The sequence below is a fragment of the Ovis canadensis genome, chromosome X (genome assembly GCF_042477335.2).
Source record: "Ovis canadensis isolate MfBH-ARS-UI-01 breed Bighorn chromosome X, ARS-UI_OviCan_v2, whole genome shotgun sequence".
NCBI lineage: Eukaryota > Metazoa > Chordata > Mammalia > Artiodactyla > Bovidae > Ovis > Ovis canadensis.
Genome location: NC_091727.1, coordinates 117,687,915 through 117,707,285, shown reverse-complemented (window position 1 = coordinate 117,707,285; position 19,371 = coordinate 117,687,915). Strand labels below are relative to the sequence as shown.

Here is a 19,371-nt window from a genome sequence, read left to right as displayed (position 1 = left end):
GCAACCCACTCCAGTATTCCTGCCTGGAGAATCCACATGGACAGAAGAGGCTGGTGGGCTGCAATCCAGTGGGTTGCAAAGAGTCAGACACGACTGAAGTGAGTTAGCACACAGCACACACACACGTGACCTATAAGGGTGAGGCGATAAGGACCTGAACAGAACAGCAGAGGTGAGGATGGGAGGAGAGTAGATCTGAGAGGTGTTTTCCCATCTAAGTGTTTTTGTTGAGTCACTCAGTCGTGTCTGACTCTGCAAACCCATGGACTGGAGCATGCCAGGCTTCCCTGTCTTTCACCATCTCCTGGAGCTTGCTCAAACTCATGTCCATCGAGTCAGTGATGCCATCCAACCATCTCATCCTCTGTCATCCCCGTCTCCTCTCACCTTCAATCTTTCCCAGCATCAGGGTCTTTTCCATTGAGTCAGCTCTTCGCGCCAGGTGGCCTAAGTATTGGAGCTTCAGCTTCAGCATCAGTCCTTCAGTGAATATTCAGGATTGACTTCCTTTAGGATTGATTGCATTTAAGTGAGTGCAGGGCTAATAGGTGGAGTGGACAAACTATGTACACTAGATTCAGGGAAGGGAGGTGTCAAGGATAAGTTTTAGCATTCATGTCTCACTGATTTTTGGTGGGCAGGGGGACGGTAGCTGGCTAGGGATGAAGTTCAAAAGATAAGAGTATCCTAGCTCAGAATTTCTCAACTGTTGTCTTTTTGCACTGGGAAAGTCTACTGTGGGTCCTGTGCCCACTGGATGCTAGCAGCACACGTCCCCACACTTCAAGTCATGTCCCCCCAAAATATCTCCAGATCATGCTGCCAAACGTCCCCTGCAGAGGCAAAATTGCCTGTTTGGGAACCACTGCTCTAGTGACAGGAGGGAAATTCCCTCTTTGCTATTTCCCTTTTTGCTTTGCATTGCAGTGGTGATGACGGTCTGTTCTGGTTTTGCTTAATAAAACATAGAAGACCTTTTGTGAGATCTTTGCCCAAGGAGCCAGAATTCTTGGTTAAGCCCTTAGTCTGTGCTGGGGTCTTGTCCTTTATGAACTTTGGAGGCGGCATCTAACTGGCTGGAAGGAGATTTGACATTGGAAAGAAGGATATCATTCTCTCCTCCCAGATATTTTCTTGTGCCCTTTTCTAGGGCTTCCCTGGTCGTAGCAGTAGAGAATCCACCTGCCAATGCAGGAGATGCAGGTTCGATCCCTGGGTTGGGAAGATCCTCTGAAGAAGGAGATGGCAGCCCACTCCAGTATTCTTGCCCGGGAAATCCCATAGACAGAGGAACCTGGAGGGTTACAGTCCAAGGGGTCACAAAGAGTTGGGCATGAGTTAGTGACTGAACAACAACAAGTCCTTTTCTAACTCCACTTACAGAAAAGAAGAAAGCCCTAGGGAGAAGGGTAAAGATCAAGAAAGCCAACTGGATGCACCAGTCAGCCCAGAACTCCAGCCCCACCCAGTCAAAGCAAAAAGAGCTGTGATTGGGAGTCTCACACTCAAGTCATTAGGGCACAATAGATTAAAGGTTAAAGCTCAACCTGATGCTGACTCATCAGGACTTTGATTACACAAAAACAAAATGAGAACTCTGTGTTTATTGCAGTCCCTGGAAAGTCTTCCTTTTGTCTTCATCTTCTTGCAGACCTGGGCAGTGGCCTAATTCAATCCAAGACGGTCTTTGAATAAATGTACACAGAGATTACAAACAAGAGTTTGATGCTGAAGAAGCAGCCTTCCTAACCCTTGCCTAGCCCTACCAAAAAATTCTTTTTTCAAATGTTGCTTGATATTTAGGATCTAAAAGCAATGAAACTGACTTATATATAAGACTCTCACTCAGGACAGCAAGCCAGGACTACCTTGGCCATGCCACTGCCTGGGTTTGTTTTTTTGTTTTTTCCCTCACAGTGCTCACATTTTCAGGGCCTTTTCTGGAGGCTAATGACAAGTCATGATCCTATTTTCCAATCATTTGCTGCCATTACTGTTCATTTCATTAAGTATTCGCTCAGTCTATGCGAGACAGTGCCCATGGTGGCACTCAGCCATTCGCCAGGGACTCCTGTTCCAACTGGAGACTTCTTTAAAGGCAGATAATATAATCATTTTGGAAACATTATTATAAACTTATTTATGTTATGTTATAAACGTATAATGTTTATAGGAAATGTCAACAAGTGTATGTGTGTGGTGATGGGGGAGAAGGTTCTTACATTTGAGGGTGACTGGCCTATTTGTGGGGGGATTTAGAAATAATAGTAATGTCTCAGTTCTGCTGGTTTTGATAGTTTACATAGTGTTTTCATAAGCATTATTTTGTATAGTAATGTACACATGCAAAGGCTTCCCAGATGGCTGAGTGGTATAAAATCCACCTGTCAATGCGGGAGACATGGGTTCAATCCCTGGGTTATGAAGATCCCCTGGAGAAGGGCGTGGCAACCCACTCCAGTATTCTTGCCTGGGAAATCCTATGGACAGAGAAGCCTGGCGGGCTACAGTCTAGGGGGTCACAAGAGTCAGACACAACTTAGCTACTAAACAACAGCAAAAATATACAGTCAAGAATTTATTCTGAAAATTGAACCACAAGACTCAATATTTCAAGATTCAGAGCAGGCAGGCCTGCCTACTGGAAGCCTCTCTTGCCTCTGCTCTCCCATAACTTGTCCCTTCTTTGTGTCCCAGTTTCCTGTTCTTGCCCTTATGATCTCCCCTCACAATGGCTGCAACTTTTGGTTGGCAGGGCCTGATTTTAATGACTGTCTACCTCAGTTTACTGAACTTGAGGGTCTAATACCAAGAGTGAGGTCATTGTTTTGGATACGTTAAACATTCCCGTGCCCTTTGAGTAGACTCTGCATGTGTGCTAAGTCGCTTCAGTCCTGTCTGAATCTCTGCAACCCCATAGACTGCAGCCCGCCAGGCTCCTATGTCCATGGGATTCTCCAGGTAAGAATGCTGGAGTGGGTTGCCATGCCCTCCTCCAGGGCATCTTCTCAATCCAGGGATCAAACCCGTGTCTCATGTCTCCTGCATTGGCAGGCAGGTTCTTTACCACTAGCGCCACCTGGGAAGCACCTGTGTAGACTCTAGACTAGGTGTACTATCAGTATTTTTATTGCTATACTTTTTGCAACAGATTTTAGGTGTGTGAATTGGCTTAATTCAACCAAAATACATCCCAGTTAGTGGGTCTCATCATCCATCCAGACAATAATCTTTTTTTTTTTTTTGGCGGGGTTGGGGGAGCTTCCCAGGTGGCTCAGTGATAAACAATCTGTCTGCCAATGCAGGAGACATGGGTTCAATCCCTGGGTCAGGAAGATCCCCTGGAGAAGAAAATGGCAACCCACTCTAGTATTCTTGCCTGGAAAATTTCATAGACAGAGGAGCCTGGCTGGCTACAGTCCATGAGGTCACAGAGTTGAACACAACTAAGCACCTAGCACACAATGACAAAATAATCCCCTCCCAATGGTGTCCATGACCTTATCCCAGACAACTGTGCATATGTTTGTTACCTTATATGGCAAAAGTGACATTGCAGGTGTGATTATATCAATGATTTTCAAAAACTAATTTTTATTGACATATAGTTGATATAAAATGTTTAGTTTCTCCTGTACAGCAAAGTGAGTCAGTTATACATATACATATATCCACTCTTTTTAAGATTCTATTCCCATATAGGTCACTACAGAGTATTGAGTAGAGTTTCCTGTGCTATACAGTAGCCTTTTATTAATAGAAATCAACGATTTTGAGATAGGAAGATGATCATGGATTATCTGGTAGGTCCTATATATTTTTTGCCTTTTACACTAAAAACATTTTGTACACAAATTTTAAAAGATTACACTCCATTTCCAGTTCTTACAAAATATTGGCTATATTCCTTGTGTTGTAGAATACCTCCTTGCCACCTACCTAACACCCAGTAGTTTGTACCTGCCATTCCCCTCCCCCAACCACTAGCTTCTCTATAGCTGCTGGGTCCAATCAAATCACAAGGATTTCTATAAATGAAAAAGGCAGGCAGGAGGGTCAGAGTCAGAGAAAGAGATGTGACAAGGGAAACAGAGGTCTGAGTGGTGCAGGAACCAGTCAGGGAATGTAGCAGTCTCTAGAAGCCGGGAAAGGCAGGGAAATGGACTCACCCTCAAAACCTCCAGAAGGGAACACAGGTCTGCCTACAGCTTGATTTTAGTCCAGTGAGACTTCTGACCTACAGAATTCTAATGTGAATAAAATAAAATGGGTGGTTTAAAGCCACTAAATTTGTGATAATTTGTTACAGCAGCCACAGGAAAACTAAAGCATTCTTCCTCCATCCTCATCATCCTTAATCCTCACAATCACCCACTTTCAACGTATTCAGTGCCTACATTTCCAGCTCACCTTCCATCTCCCAATATATATCTATGGAAAAGAAGTGTGTGGAAAGTTGGCTGTGAGTTTGGAAAAATCCAAGGACATAGTATGGTACTCTGTTGTGCTCAGAGGCTTGGTCCTGCCTGACTCTTTGCGACCCCATGAATTGTAGCCCACCAGGCTTCTCTGTCCATGGGAGTCTCCAGGCAAGCATACTGAGGTAGGTTGCCATGCCCTCCTCCAGAGGATCTTCCCACCCAGGGATGGAACCTGGGTCTCCTGCATTCCAGAGGGATTCTTACCAACTGAGCCACCAGGGAAGCCCAGTATGGCGTTGTCTCTCATATTTAAAATGTAGCTTTTTTCTTTCTTTCTATGTTCAACTTAGCATTATGTATCACCAGTTTTCAAATATACCTTCCATCGCGTTCACAAAGCACGCTCCCACTAAGTGCCCTCTTTGGTCTTCCAAGTGCACCTTGTGAAGTCAGGCCTGGGATTTCTAACCCTGGAGTCAGAGTTTTAGGAAACAAGGGCTCAGAGGCCAGCGACTGCAAGCTCAGACTCCAGAAGGCCAGCTCAAGGCTCCTTCCCGCAGGCCGCCCTGCCCTGCCCGGGTACTTGGCTGGGCACTTCCGAATTTCCTCCAGGCTGCACACCGTTCGCACCGAGCCCGGCGGCGCCGGGGACGGGACGTGACGAGGCCGCTCTGCTTGGGCGGCGATCGAACTCCAGGGGCGCGACGGAGGCTCGGCTGCCGCGGGGCCAGGTGTCGCCCCTCGGAAGCCCCTGCTGGAGCCGCGGGCGCCCGGAACCTCCGCCGGCGCTGGCCCCGGGGTTACCTGCGGCCGGTGGGCGGGACGGCCCTTCCCGTCTGCGCCGGCCCCCCCAGCCTCCAGGGCGGCGGAGCCGGGAAGTGGGAGACGGAGCGAAAGAGGCGGAGACTGCGGCGGCTGCAGCCCGGCCGGGCTCCGAGCGAGGGCTACATGGAGCGGCCGGCGCGGCTCTGCGGGCTGTGGGCGCTGCTGCTCTACGCCGGCCGCGGCGGCGTGGCTGCGCCCGCGGGTGAGTACGGTCCCCCGGCCGGGGCAGCGGGAATCGCGGCCGAGAGGCCCGCCGGGGCGCCTGGGGCCGAGGGCCGCGGCGGGAGTCGGGGTCGAGGGCCCTCTTCGGGCCATCCCGCGGCCGCGGCGGCAGGCGCCTCCCGCGCCCGGCTCGAGCTTGGGGAACCCGGGGCGACCGGGCTTTCCCGGATCCCGGGCGGCGGGGGCGGCGGGGGCGGCGGGGGCGGCTGGGCGGGAGGACGACGACTTGTCGCCGCACTTCCCTTGGCCGTCGGGCAGCGCCGAGGAGCCTGGCGCCACGGCCTGGGGCCCGAAAGGAGTTCGGGGGGTCGGGGGCGGGAGTGTCGCCCGTGGCCCGGAGAGGGGATGAGGGGCCGGGAGCCCGCGGGGACGGCGACCAAGGTCCGGGAGTGCGGGTGACGCGCCGAGGCTCCTTGCGCGGCGGGTCCAGCGAGGTGGCGGCAGTCGAAGGGAACCTCTGAAGCGCCTAGTCCCTCCCTGTAGCAAAAGACGGGTCTCCTCTGGCGTACAAGAAATCCATGGCAAATCCAGAGCACCATCCGTGTGGATGCCCTTTTCTCTAGTAACCTTTATATTTTGGAATAACTTTCGATTTACAGAAAAGTTGCAAAGAGGGGAGCTCTCATTTACTCCTCACCTGGTGCGGCCATTTAAATTAATCAACCAGCGTTACTGTGAAAACTTGGGGGGAGGGGCACTAATGACTTCCTGAGGGACAGATTTTGGCCTGAGCGACCTTCTGGACGTTTTTTTGGTGAGGATAGTAGCTCCAAAGTTGATAGGTTTTAGTGTCACGTTGACACAAACACCCACATTTTGTCTGTTGCTTTTTCAGCCAGCGCGTTGGGCTTTGAAAGCCAAGTTGAAAGGTTGATTAGGAAACTTGGATGCCCTCTGTTGATTCAGTCAACAAAACCTATGCCCACTCTGCGTGCCCTGTGCCAGGCAGTGTTCTAGGGGCAGAGAATACAGTGGTGAGCAAAACAGATCAAGTGCTTGCCCTTTGGAGCTGGCATGCTATTGCTAGAGTCAGAGTAAGGGGGGGCGGGGTAGTAAAATATGAGGTATGTTAGAGGGCAGTAAGCACTATGGAGAAAAACAGAGCAGTCCAGGGGTTGCCATTGTAAATAGGGTGGACTATGTAGACTGCCACTGAAAAGGCAGCGTTTGAGTAGAGACTTGAGGGAAGTTTGTAGTTTGTCCATCATTCATTCAAGTGCCTGCCTTTTCAGTCCTGAGCCAGGTCTTGTGCATTGGCTTAGAGCCTTAGAGTATATTGTGTAACCCTTGTGCCCCCCATGCTCCTGGTTCACTTGGGGGGATCTGATTTCCGTAATGATGGGGCAGCTAGAGTCCAGAGAAGGGAGGGGCATCACCCATCCCCTTGGTTGTTGTCATTTAGTGACTCAGTCCCGTCCGACTCTTTTCTGACCCCATGGACTGTAGCCCTCCAGGCCCCTCTGACCATGGGATTTCCCAGGCAAGAATATTGGGGTGGGTTGCCATATCCTTCTTCTTCTGGGTCAGGGGATCTTCCCGACGCAGGGATCAAACCTGCATCTCCTGCATTGCATTGTATTGCAGGTGGGTTCTTTACTGTTGAGCCAGCAGGGAAGCCACCCATCTCCTTAGTCCCCTGATTTTCACAGTGCCACTCCAGCCCCCTCCCTCCTCCAGACTCCCTCTCCCACACACCTCACCCCTGGAACAACAAACAGCTGACCCTAGCTAATACTGGCAATCCCCAACTCACCAGGTTTGTCACAGAAGTTAGAAATACAGAAACTTTTTCCCATTGGAAACGTTGATACAATTGCATTAAGATATGGTGGGGGGAAAAAACGCAAAAAACAGGGGACCTGACTATTAATAATGATCTGAGCTTACCCAGCTGTGGGACTTCAGGACTGGTCATTTCCCTGCCTTGTGCAACAGTGTTCTCTGTGAAAGGAGACTGAACTCCATGAGTTTTAAGGGCTCCTCCAGCTCTAGTGTTTGTGTTTAGAAAAATGACTAGCTTACCAGCTTAGGTTTAGTCTGTTTAGATTGGCAAGCCCACATTGTGGCATTCTTAATAACGACTAGCACTTCTATAGTGTTTCCTCTATGCCGGGCAGTGTTCTAAGTTTTCCACTTGACCTATTTCATCCTTCCACAGAACCTCTCCTGTTGGTGCTGTTACCATTCTTGTTTTGTACCGGAGGAAACAGGCACAGCAAGGCCCAGAGGCTTGCCCAGAGTCTCGTAGGTGGTAGACTGCAAGAGGGAGCTAGGCTGCTGACCCCAGCAGTCGCTTCCAGAGACCATGCCCCTAACCACTGCATTCATTGCCTCTCTCTGCAGAAAGGACGGGAGTCCTTGGCTGAGAGGAGAGCTGGGCGTCTCCCAGAGCAGCAGGGCAGGAGTGGTGGGCATTCACCCAAGTATGTACAGGCCATTGGTAAAAAGCGAATGATCATGTATTGGAGACTTGCTTTATGACTGCCAGACTGTGTAGTCCAAATAATAAGTACCATAGGCATTCAGAAGAGGGGAAACTGAGGGCTGGGAATTCTGAGGAAGAACTGAAATTTGAGCTAGACTTTTAGGGTGGGTGACATTTGAGTTGGTGAAGGAGAAGTTATTCCCTTTTTGGGAGGCGAGCAGGAGCAGAGGCCCAGAAGTAACGGTGGTGGTGCCCCTGTGGGCTCAAGGAGGAGTCCGGCTTGGCAGGAGGGTGCATTGGCCAAAGCAGTCAAGGCAGAAGGGCTTCATTTGCCCTTGAAGCTGAGTTGGGGTGCAGAGGGAGGGAAATGACACTGGAGGAGAAGTCAACAGGGAGACTTGACTGAGTTGGGGCTGGAGGGAGGGGGGACTCACGAGAGTGCAAAGCTCCGCAGGCATCTAGGATTGGAGGTGGCCCCTAGAATGATGGGTCATGCACGCCTTCTGTCCAGGCTCGGGCCTAACTGCCCTATTTCTGGCTGCTTCCAGAGACCCAGCAGAGCACCTGAGCATGATCAGGATAATTAAGAGAGGTGTTGCAAGGAAAGCGCTGAAAGAGGTTGATGATTAAGATGTAAAGGAAGGAGATGGATGACTCAGGTATGACTTGTGATGTCCTTGACTTTTCCCGACATATGCATGCTTCTGCCAGCTCCTGTGACTGAGTGAGAGAGAACATAAGCTTTGAGTTAAGCCTTATTATTAGAGACAGCATTAGAAGTTAGAATGGGATCTTGCGCTAGATGACCATACAGACTCACTTGAGGTTTGAAGTTTAGTCAAGGGTAGTTAACTTGAGTCCCCCTGGCCTTCCCACTCCCGTTTCCAGTCAGTGATCAACCCCTACGAACTGGTTGGAATTAGGTGCCTAAGAAAAGTTTATCAGGCCGATAAGCTTGTTCTGTCTCTAAGGCCATGGGCAGATACCAATTCCATAGAAAACCAAAGCAACCATTCAGAACTGTTGGTCTCTTCAAAAAGAAAGAAAGCACATAGCACGTATTTACATAGCCCTTGTTCTGTGCCAGGCACTGTTTGGGGCTTTTCATCTGTCGTAACTCACTTAATCCTCATAATAACCGTTTTCTTTGGTTATAATTATCATCTTCATGTTATAGATGCAGAGAGAGGCAGAGAGGTGAAGTAACTTGCCGGCTAGTAAGTAACAGAGCTGGCATCTGAGTTCAGGCCGCCTGGCTCCATAGTCCGTGCTCTTAATCACTATACTACGCTGAAAGGAAATGTCTTACAGATGAAGAGCTGTTAGAGAGCTTTACAAGAAACACAGTCTCCACTTGTTTATGAGTATGTCTAGATGTATTATACCCACATACATGTATTCAGATACGTTTAAACATTTGCAGATTGTATTTAAACTTTCTGTGAGTGTGTGTGTTTTAAAGTATAGGAAATTGAAGAATCTCAAGAGAAATGGAAGGAAACTATTAGGGAAAAAAAGGATGGCAGAGAGCCACAAGTACCCTAAAATGCAAACAAGTTAGATCTGACTAAAGGATTTGTGTGTGTGTGTGCGTGTTAGTCGCTCAGTCGTGTCCTACTCTTTGCGACCCCATGGACTGTAGCCCACCAAGCTCCTCTGTCCATGGAATTCTTCAGACAAGAATATTGGAGTCAGTTGCTATTTCCTTCCCCAGGGGATCTTCCTGAGCCAGGGATCTACTTCGGAACAAATGGGCAAAAAAGTCCATTTGAGAGATGGGAAATAGGGGAGGCTAATGCTCCGTTAAAATAACAAGGTTAAAAGATTTTAAAAAGTCTTAAACTACCTTGAAAATTGGGCTATGATTTAAAGCAAACCATAAATAGGTTCTGGCATCTGAGTTCAGGCAGCCTGGCTCCATAGTCCGTGCTCTTAATATTTTTATTGTGAGGGCTTTAATTTCTGTGTGGGAGTGGGAGGTGGGTGAGAAGGCAGTATGTCATGAAGGACTAAACCAGCTATCCTGGACTTTTGGTGCAGTGCGTTTCTGGAAACTGAACAGTAAGGGAGTTAATCCTAAAGTACAGTGTGGTCTCTAATAGGAACAGTGTTTTCATTAAAGGCTGTATATGTGATAAACTATTTGTCTTCAAAAATATCATTGACGAGATGTCAGAAAGGCCAAAATGGAATAACTGTATATTAAGTCCTAACTTAAATCCTAACTTTTAATCACTTAAAATCTTAACTTAAAATCATTGTCCCCTGAGCCATTGGTGCCCCCTGGCACAAGCTGGGTTTAAATGCAGTGCAATAGGAACTCCCTGCTTCTACAAGGACTTGGCTTGCTGTGGGCTGCTCCTCCTCACAGGTGGGCCTTTGGTCTACCTTTCGGAAATGCTAATGGTAGTTGAGTCAGAAATGGTGGGCTGAATATTGAGAATTCATGGCCGGTGCAGGCTGCCGTGTAGAAAACTGATTTGGGGGGGAATCGCAACTACATAGTGCCTGTCAGATTGATGTTTTGGGACAAATGGCATTTTTTTGTTCAGTTAAAAAGGAAGGTAATGCTATAAATATTGCATATCATGTAAGAGGACCAGAGCACTCCAAAGTGTTGGCATAGAGTATAAAATATAACCACCTATTGATAAGTTAATATAGCTGTAGTTCTTAAGTAATTAGTAATGATTAAGTTTCCATTAAATAACTGAGTTTTGCAGTAATTTTCGACTTATAGAAAAATTGCAAAGATAGTACAGAGAAGCCCTTATCCAGTCTCTGTGGGGTGGGGGGGAGGGGCCAGTGGTGATTGTGGTAGTCTTGGCCTCAGGAGAAGTTCTCAGGAAAGTTTGAAATGATATTTCCTTTCCCTCTCTGTTTCTTTCCCTACGTTTGGCAGAAGCATGAAAACTCCTTTCCCTGGTCCTAAAGCTGAATCCAAAATAATAGAGTCAGTAAATACTTGGTGGAGACAGTGGTGGGTTTTCTCTAAATGAAACACATTTTTCAAGACATTCGTTCACTGTTTCTCCTCTTCTCTTCCCTCTTCAGATTTGCCAGAGCTACAGTTCCAGCTGTTCAGTGTCAGACCTCAAGGGAGCAACCAGGGCTGTTAAATGTCTCTCTCAGTACTTCTTTGGAATAGGCATAGCAAAACCAATTACCAGGTCATGTTAGCAAGCACAGTTAAAGATGAGCCACTTCAACACATTCACAGAACTGCTGAGAGGGAAGTGTCTATAATTGAGTGCCCTTTGGTGAGCAAGTGTAGGGGACCCCAAATACCCACAGGAGGAAAAGTTGGATGTTTAAGAATATACTGTCCTCTGGGTTCACCCTATAGCAGGTGATGCGGCATGGGAGCCACACTTCCTGGGTTTGCATCTCACCTCTGTCATTTACCAGCCATGGGATATTGGGCAAGTGACTCAAAGCCCTTGTCTTGGTCGCCTCATCTTTACAAGCTGATAGTCCCTGTATTCTAAGGTTGTGAGGGCTGAGCAGATTCATTTGTGGAGAGTACTTAGGATACTACCTGGGTCAGTAAATGTTAACTCTCATTAACTCAGTTTAATGATTCCTGGCCTCTAGGACTTGGAGGAAAAATGAAATGAACCACTGAAAACACTGGCTGCTGTTGATAAATGTGTTTCCTGTGCTTGATTTGAACAGAATCTCAGCCACCTGTGACGAATTTGAGTGTTTCTGTTGAAAACCTCTGCACCATCATATGGACATGGAATCCTCCTGAGGGAGCCAGTCCGAATTGTAGTCTAAAGTATTTCAGTCATTTTGGCAACAAACAGGATAAGGTAAGTTTTCTGGAACAGATCACACTGTGAACAACTGTGAGTTGGAGCTAAGAATGAGCTACATTCTAATCTCACTTCAAAGTGAGGTTTTTAGTTTGAGTCATGTCCAAATTTTTTAACTGGGAAAATTATGGAAACAACTATGTCCAAAACTGAACATCAAAAATATTTGCTAATCAAATACAATTGAGGTTATTACTCTCTTAGGAAATATTAGGTATCATTGTCTATTAGGCACTCCATAAATAATTAATTATGTTAAAATTGGTTCCTATAGGCACTCCATGAATAATTAATTATGTTAAAATTGGTTTCTGTATTGTTGCCTGAAGCATTGTATTTATATAAGACTCTCAGTTTCTCAGGGAATTTTCTCATTTACCATCTCATTAATCACATGCACAGGTAGATATGCAAGATCTATGTGATGCCAAAGAAAATGGCCATATGGAAAGTGAAAAAAATAAGATGTCCGTGACAGGTGGGATTGACTAGAAGATTCCCTGATGTTTGAGGAAAAATGAGAGAAACTTTCAGCTTTTCCCAGTCGGATATACAACCAATTTCAGTGAATTTTTGTTAACAAGATTTCGGATTCTTTATGATAATCGTATTTAGCTTAAATTTCTCTTAAGAGCCTTATTGGTTTGTAGCCCCTTATAATTGACAGGTTCCTCAAAGCACCATATTGTCTGTTCAGAACTGTTTTATACCTGTATACACTCTGGTTTCTGCATCTGCAGACTCAACCAACTACAGGTGGAAAATATTCAGGAAAAAAAAAAAATCCCAGAAAGTTCCAAAGCAAAACTTGAATTTTTCAAACTGTCAACTATTTCCATATCATTTACATTGTACTAGGTATTATAAGTCATCCAGAGATGATTTAAGTATAGGAGAGGATGGGCAGAGGTCATATGCAAACACTGAGTGAAGTGAGTAAGGAAGTCGCTCAGTCGTATCCGACTCTTTGCGACCCCATGGACTGTAGCCTACCAGGTTCCTCCATCCATGGGATTTTCCAGGCAAGAATACTGGAGTGGGTTGCCATTTCTTTCTCCAGGAGATCTTCCCGACCCAGGGATTGAACCCAGGTCTCCCGCATTGTAGGCAGATGCTTTACCGTCTGAGCCACCAGGGAAGATCCAAACACTAGGCCATTTTAAATAAAGGACTTGAGCATCCACACATTTTGGTGTCTACAGGAGGCCCTGGAACCAATGCCCCTCCCATGTAAGAGGGGTGATTCTTCTTTCAGTGTGTGGGTGGGGAAGATGGAGGATGTTTGGGATTGAATTTGCCCAGGATTTTGAGGAGGCCAAGGAGAAGTTGTTATTAATGACAGTACTTCGGCTCAGTGAACTGTGGAATCATCACGTCCAGGCAGTTTGGTGGCAGGAAGAGTCCAGAGAACTAGTTAGTGCACCATGCTGCTAGCTCAGTGGCCTGGGGTAAAGTCCTTAACCTCTGTGAGCCTTCATTTCCTTGTGTGTAAACTGTGGCTTTACACTTCTCTGGCTTGCTGGGACACCAAAACTAATGTATGGGAAAGCTTAATGAAGAAAGGATGAAATGGGCTCTCCCTCCTGAGGGGAACTTGCTAATCTGCCTTCCCACAGAGGTGTTAATTGTAGTTTAGATGTTGATTGATAAGAGGCTGGTCAGTTCCAAGTATTTGCCTTTTAAGAGAGGTCCTCCAAATGCGGAAGCCAGTGAAACTCTGGTAGACCAGTTCCCCTTTTCACATTGTTGGCTTCCTCTTGTTCCTAAGGATGGGCCTTAGACAGTTGGGGTCTTAGTGAAAGCTTCTGGTAGTTCAGCCTTGAGAAATTACAGGAAAGACCCTTGTTAGTGTGTCACCTAAATAATCTAACTGAAAACCCCAGGAGAGGTCACCATCTTTCTAACAGGGCCTTGTTCATTAGCCTGTCAGCCATGCTCAAGGATCAGTCAACTAGATATGCTGACGTGCCAGCCTAGAAATGGGGCTGACTCCTCAGTATAGTTACAGAAACTTAGACATAAAAGTAACTTTAGGAGGCAGTCGAATCAGAATTGGGTCGGAAATTTTGTCTCTTTCGCTTTCAAGTCTTGTGGCCTTAGGCAGGCAAATCATTTAACTTCTCTGAGCCTGAGCCTCCATTTTCTTGTTTGTAAAATGCTGGGCTGGGGTGGGGGAAGGCTAGTAAAAATACTTACTTCATATAAACGATGTACATTTATGAAAGGAGATAATGTTTGTGATATACCTGGTACAGAGTTTGTGTTCAGTAACTGTTAGCTTTTATTATGATTACTGTTAGATCGAATCATGTAAAATTGTTTCTTTTATAGGTCATATGTATGGTTCGACTAGTATTATTGTTTAATCTTGGTCCCTCCCTCTTGCTCCCAAAGAGACCTATAAAGCATGGCCTCTGCCTAAGGCCTACTCATTTATTGCAGGCATTTGCATCATTGAAGGCTGCCAATATCAGGACTGTGATAAACACAGATTATCCCTTCCAATCAGTGATGGGGGATTTCCTGTCTGGTCCTTTTGAAGTTTACAGTCCTGAGTCTGGGAATCAGTGGCAGGAGAGATTTTCTTCCCCTCACTCTGTCCTTTGAATATAGCATTAATGTCGTGAGACCACACTGGGATGTATATATTGTTATTGTTTAGTCACTAAGTCGTGTCTGACTCTTTGCAACCCCATGGGCTGTAGCCTGCCAGGCTCCTCTCTCCATGGGATTTCTCAGGCAAGGACACTGGTGTGGATTGCCATTTTCTTCTCCAGGGGATCTTCCTGACTCAGGGATTGAACCCACATCTCCTGCTTGGCAGGTGGATTCTTTTCCACTGAGACACCAGGGAAGGCCCAGGCTTTGAAGCATATTGATGCAGTGGCATTATAATAGTTTGTATGTGTTATGGTGTTTTTGTGACCATCTAATGGTCCCAAATTGCTAAATGAGGTAAATCATTGAGGTCATTTTCAGTCTTCAGGTTGGAGAAACATTAAGATGAGACATAGAGAATTGTAGATAATTTTTAAAAAAATAGAAGACTAGTTCAAGTGGCTGCCCTCCACCAGTGTTTTAGCGATATCTAATCTGGCAATTAGAAGGATCTGGCCTCAGATTTTAGATTTCTTTCATCATCAAGAGACAGGTGAGTCTCACTTGGTGAATAAATTAAAAGGCTGTTGTTCTGTCTAGGCATCCAAAGAAGCTAAAGGTCAAGCTGACCCCCCTTTCCTTCTGAGAAAGGATTAGGAATTGGGAAAGCTGCAGCCTAGCCAAATGAACATTGGTCTTGAGGGGGAGGGATCAGCTCAGGACTCTGGCCTTGATTTTTGACAAATGTTCAAAGGAGCCCAGACTCTCTGCGGGGTGGAGCATAATGTCATACAGCAGCTACCAGTTGAATGAGTCACCACAGCCAAAAGTCACGTGGAAGCCATCAGACATACTTCATCAAGATCTGCTGGGAGTGATCTGGTTCCTGGTCTGATAGAGAGAGGCACACTTGACTTGGCAGTCATTGACAACTGAGATTCCTACTTTATTCATGCCAGTTTAATATTATTTGCCTTGAGCTTCAGAAGAGAATTTAAGTATTTCATCTTTTCTCCAACCATGTCTTTTCTAAGTTATTTTATTATTCATTTGCTCAAAACAAAAGGTTCAGATTTAGGTACTAAAGTATGTTTTTAATTTATGAAATTCTATTTATTAAAAATATTTGTGTAATAAAATTCAGCCCACTCACTGGAACAATATCTAGTATAATAAGATAACTGAGATTTTTCATTGATGATTCTCACTGATGGCATTTGACCATGCATTTTCCCCTGGGTGTCCTCAAATGGCAAACGCAGCTTCCACACAAGAATTATCAAGGATTCTTGGTCAGGGCGGCTCCTTCAGGGGTATATAGGACTTTTGCTCAGTAAAATAGTGTGGTTGGTGAAATGTGCATTTAGAGCTTCCCTGCCATCATCAGCAAAAATCCTGGGACTGGTCGTCAGTTTCACAGGTTGAGAAACCTCATTTCCTCAGCACACATTCATCAATCCAGGGCCAGTTCCTTGCTTCATCATGGGAACAAGAATGTCAAAACATTCTCAAGAGTCTTTCGAGAAACCTCATTTCCTCAGCATGCATTCATCAATCCAGGACCAGTTCCTTACTTCACCATGAGAACAATAATGGTGAAACAGTCTCAAGAGGCTTCTGTTGGCACAGCTGGTATGTTCCATCCCTGTAGGCAGCAACTGTATGGAAAGCAAAATGATAAGTAGGTTCCTTGGCAAGGAGTCAGGAATTTGTTGTGAAAATGTACTTGGCTCAGAATAGCTGGAGGCACCACTGAGGGTAGGCATGGCTTTGCTGCTGGGACAAACCTACTCAATGTTCATGGACCGAATCACCTTTTCTCCCCATCACAATTTTGTTTGCAGACATTTCTTTTTCTTTTCTTCCAGGGCTGACCAACGAACTCCTCTTTTAGAGTGCTGTCTTGCCTAGTCCTTAGAGCTATTCAGTGTCTCAAAAAGTGTTGTTTTTTCCCCTGTGTCTTTGCTATGGTTTGTTGCTTGATGATTGGCTGGCTACCTCTCAGAGGACATCCTTGGGTCCTCATTTTGAGAGTCTCTCACAGTCACCTTCATGCTCAGCTGCTGGCAGGCATCTGAAATAGCAGAGTAGCCCCTTTAGAGTGGTAAATAGAGGTAACGCTGACAAAATTTCCCCTTCATGGCTCTCAGCACGTATATAAAAGGAAATGCTGTCTCCAACTTGAGTCAGAAAATATTACAAAACAGGAAGCTCCTTGAAACTCTGATTAAAAGCAGCTCCATTCTTAATAATTCCAACTCTGCCACCTTGGAAAATGTGAATTTCCTGAAGAGTCCTTTACTCTTGTTATTCTAAATCATAATAACAAGATTTGTGATTATCTGTAGGCTGTCTATAAATTGGCTTTCTGTGGTTCCACAAAGCTTATCTACCTTTCAGAATAAGAGTGTGCTGCACTCAGTGCATGTCAGCCCTTATCACTCCTATGTTTATGTGAGATCATCAAAACGGTCAGTGCAGAAAGATGTTTGGTGAAAAGTCGTTCCTCAGCCCTCAGGCTCCCCTTCTTTACTTCCTCTCCTCAGAGGTGACCAGAGTTGCCAGATTCTTAGACGAGTTCATTTGACCTTAATCTTGATGTTATACTATGTCTACTTGGAAGTGAATTTTGATAATCTCACTGTGTTTCCTTTGAGATTGCTCTTAGATAGTTGACATGTTAGCATGGTAGGTTTATAGAAAATGTCATGATGTTTATACATGAAAATGTGTGGAACTGTCTCTTATTTCTATCAGGGTTTCTCAATGGTGGCACTACTGCCATTTAATGTAGGATAATTCTTTGTTGTGGGGGGAGGGAAGGCTGTCCTATGCCTTGTAGAGGGTTTAGCAGCATCCTTGGCCTCCGCCCACTAGATGCCAGTAGCAGTTCACTCTGCCCCCTGCCCTCCCCTCGCCAGTTATGACAACTAAACATGTTTCTAGACATCAACAAATGTCATCAACGGGTGGGAGAACAGAACCACCCCCAGTTGAGAATCACTGAACTGCATACCATTTGCTAACTTTTCATTTTCTTTACACACTTCAGCATGCAAATGTCTTATTACATAAATGTATTTCTGTATATTGGCTACAGCAATACCTTTTAAATTTCTTCACCTTAGAAAATTGCTCCAGAAACTCATCGTTCAAAAGAAGTGCCCCTGAATGAGAGGATCTGTCTGCAGGTGGGGTCCCAGTGCAGCACCAATGAAAGTGAAAAGCCCAGCATTTTGGTGGAAAAGTGCATCTCGCCCCCTGAAGGTAACAACCCGAAAACACTATCTCTTGGCATTTAGAGAATACATCCAAATTATCTACCTGCTTATGTTCATTAATTCATTCCATTTTCAAACACTTGAGTCTAATAAGTGTCAGGCACTTGTACTAGATGCTGACAACACACTGATAACTGTGAGATGCTCACAGACAACTTGAATGACCATGCCTGGTAGTTATAGAGTACTGAATAATTTGGAAAATAATACACACTGGCACACCCTCACATGCACACACGCACGCGCACACATGCCTTTCCCCTGAATCGAGCTTCTTAAGCTTATTCTGTGAAATGACAAAGGTGTGTGTTATTATCCTGATTCATTTTATGAGGAAGAAGGAAACTGAGTGAGTTGCTGTAGATCTTCAGATCCTAGTTCCAGTGCCTTAAAAAAATAACAAAAATATTATTCAGTATGGGTAAGAGGCTGGGAGCATGGTTTATAACAACTTAACCTCCCCTATTCTCATTTCCCAAGGAGTTTAATAATCTGAATAAAGCCTAAACTGTATTATGACCAAAAGGTGGTTGGTGATACAAAAAATTATATTATGACAAAAAGTAGCCTTTTAAGGATCACGAGAGATAGCAGGTTTGAATTTTAAACAAAGGCATTTAATTTAGAGATATTATAACATAACTTAAAAGGCTTTCTAAAGTTAGAGATTTCAGGTCAATAAGATTTTCTAGCTCCTAAGACCATAACACGCAATAGGCAGTGACCAAGTGTTATATTTTGTTTACCTTTCCCCAAATTGCTTCAAGAGGAATGTTTGTTTAATTTTTAAAACAAGATATGTCAGTATTGCTCAAATGACAGGAAGGTAAATTATAACTCAGTAAATGTATTTTTTTAAACAACAAGTAGATATAATGGTTTTTTTATGTTTTCACATTCATTTGGGAAACTTCATAGTCATTTCCTATGATTGAAATGTTGTTTGCCCTTTAAACTCTCTCTCCAGTTAGGAGTACAAGAGTTAAGTTCCCTCGATAGTAAAGATGTCTTCTTAATCTGAGGAGATGAGAGAGAAAGTTGTGAGCAAATTAGATTTGAGTTTTCTCCCTCCTGGGTGCCTTCTGGGTCAAATGGGACTGAGAGGTTAGGGGTCAGCTTTCTGGAGAAGCAGCCTGAAGCACTCCCATCACCCTGAGCTCTCAGAGTGATTGGCTAGCTGGCACTACAAGGAGAGGACAGTCGTAAACTCTCGGCTGGATGTTCTAGGTGATCCTGAGTCTGCTGTTACTGAGCTCCAATGCATTTGGCACAACCTGAGGTACATGAAGTGCACTTGGCTCCCTGGAAGGAATACAAGTCCTGACACTAACTACACTCTATACTACTGGTGAGTATGGACAGTACACTTACTGCAGAGGGACTGACTGTGATTGCATTGGGAACCTTTGAAACTAACCTAGTTAAAATGTAAACAGAATACCCTATTCCTTTCTATAGTTTGCTCTAATGAAAAATGCATCTGCTTTTGGTGTCTCATTAAAAAAAAAAACCTTGAAAAATAATTATAGATCCACTGGTATGTTTCAAAAAATATCCAAAGAGATCCCATCTACCCTTTACCCAGTTGCTTTCAATGGTAACATCTCATATATAGGGTGCAGTATTAAAACCAGAAAATTGACATTGGTATAGTCCACTGACTTTATTCCAATTTAACCAGTGTTCCGTCCAGGCATTTGGATGTGTGTGTAGTTCTATGCAGTTTTATCATATGCAAAGATGCAGAACAGTTCCATTACCACAAGGAGCCCTCTAGTTGC

General features: G+C 45.1%; 1 protein-coding gene and 1 non-coding gene across 3 annotated transcripts in view; both read left to right on the top strand.

The window, feature by feature from the left end:
• The first annotated feature begins 4,913 nt into the window (after positions 1-4,913).
• IL13RA1 (interleukin 13 receptor subunit alpha 1) overlaps positions 4,914-19,371 on the top strand; it is a 76,381-nt gene continuing 61,923 nt past the window's right edge. Inside the window, exons 1-5 of one of the 2 annotated variants that reach the window (XM_070292114.1) lie at positions 5,011-5,448; positions 8,442-8,552; positions 11,569-11,708; positions 17,438-17,576; positions 18,818-18,938. In XM_070292114.1, coding sequence (XP_070148215.1) covers positions 8,540-8,552; positions 11,569-11,708; positions 17,438-17,576; positions 18,818-18,938 — 413 coding nt within the window. In that variant the 5' untranslated portion in view covers positions 5,011-5,448; positions 8,442-8,539. Of the gene's footprint in view, positions 5,449-8,441; positions 8,553-11,568; positions 11,709-17,437; positions 17,577-18,817; positions 18,939-19,371 lie in introns of both variants that reach the window. The other variant, XM_070292113.1, reaches the window with a different exon arrangement.
• LOC138931275 (small nucleolar RNA SNORA35) lies at positions 10,147-10,274 on the top strand. The gene has a single exon (XR_011446521.1). It is a non-coding gene; the product is annotated as a small nucleolar RNA SNORA35 (small nucleolar RNA).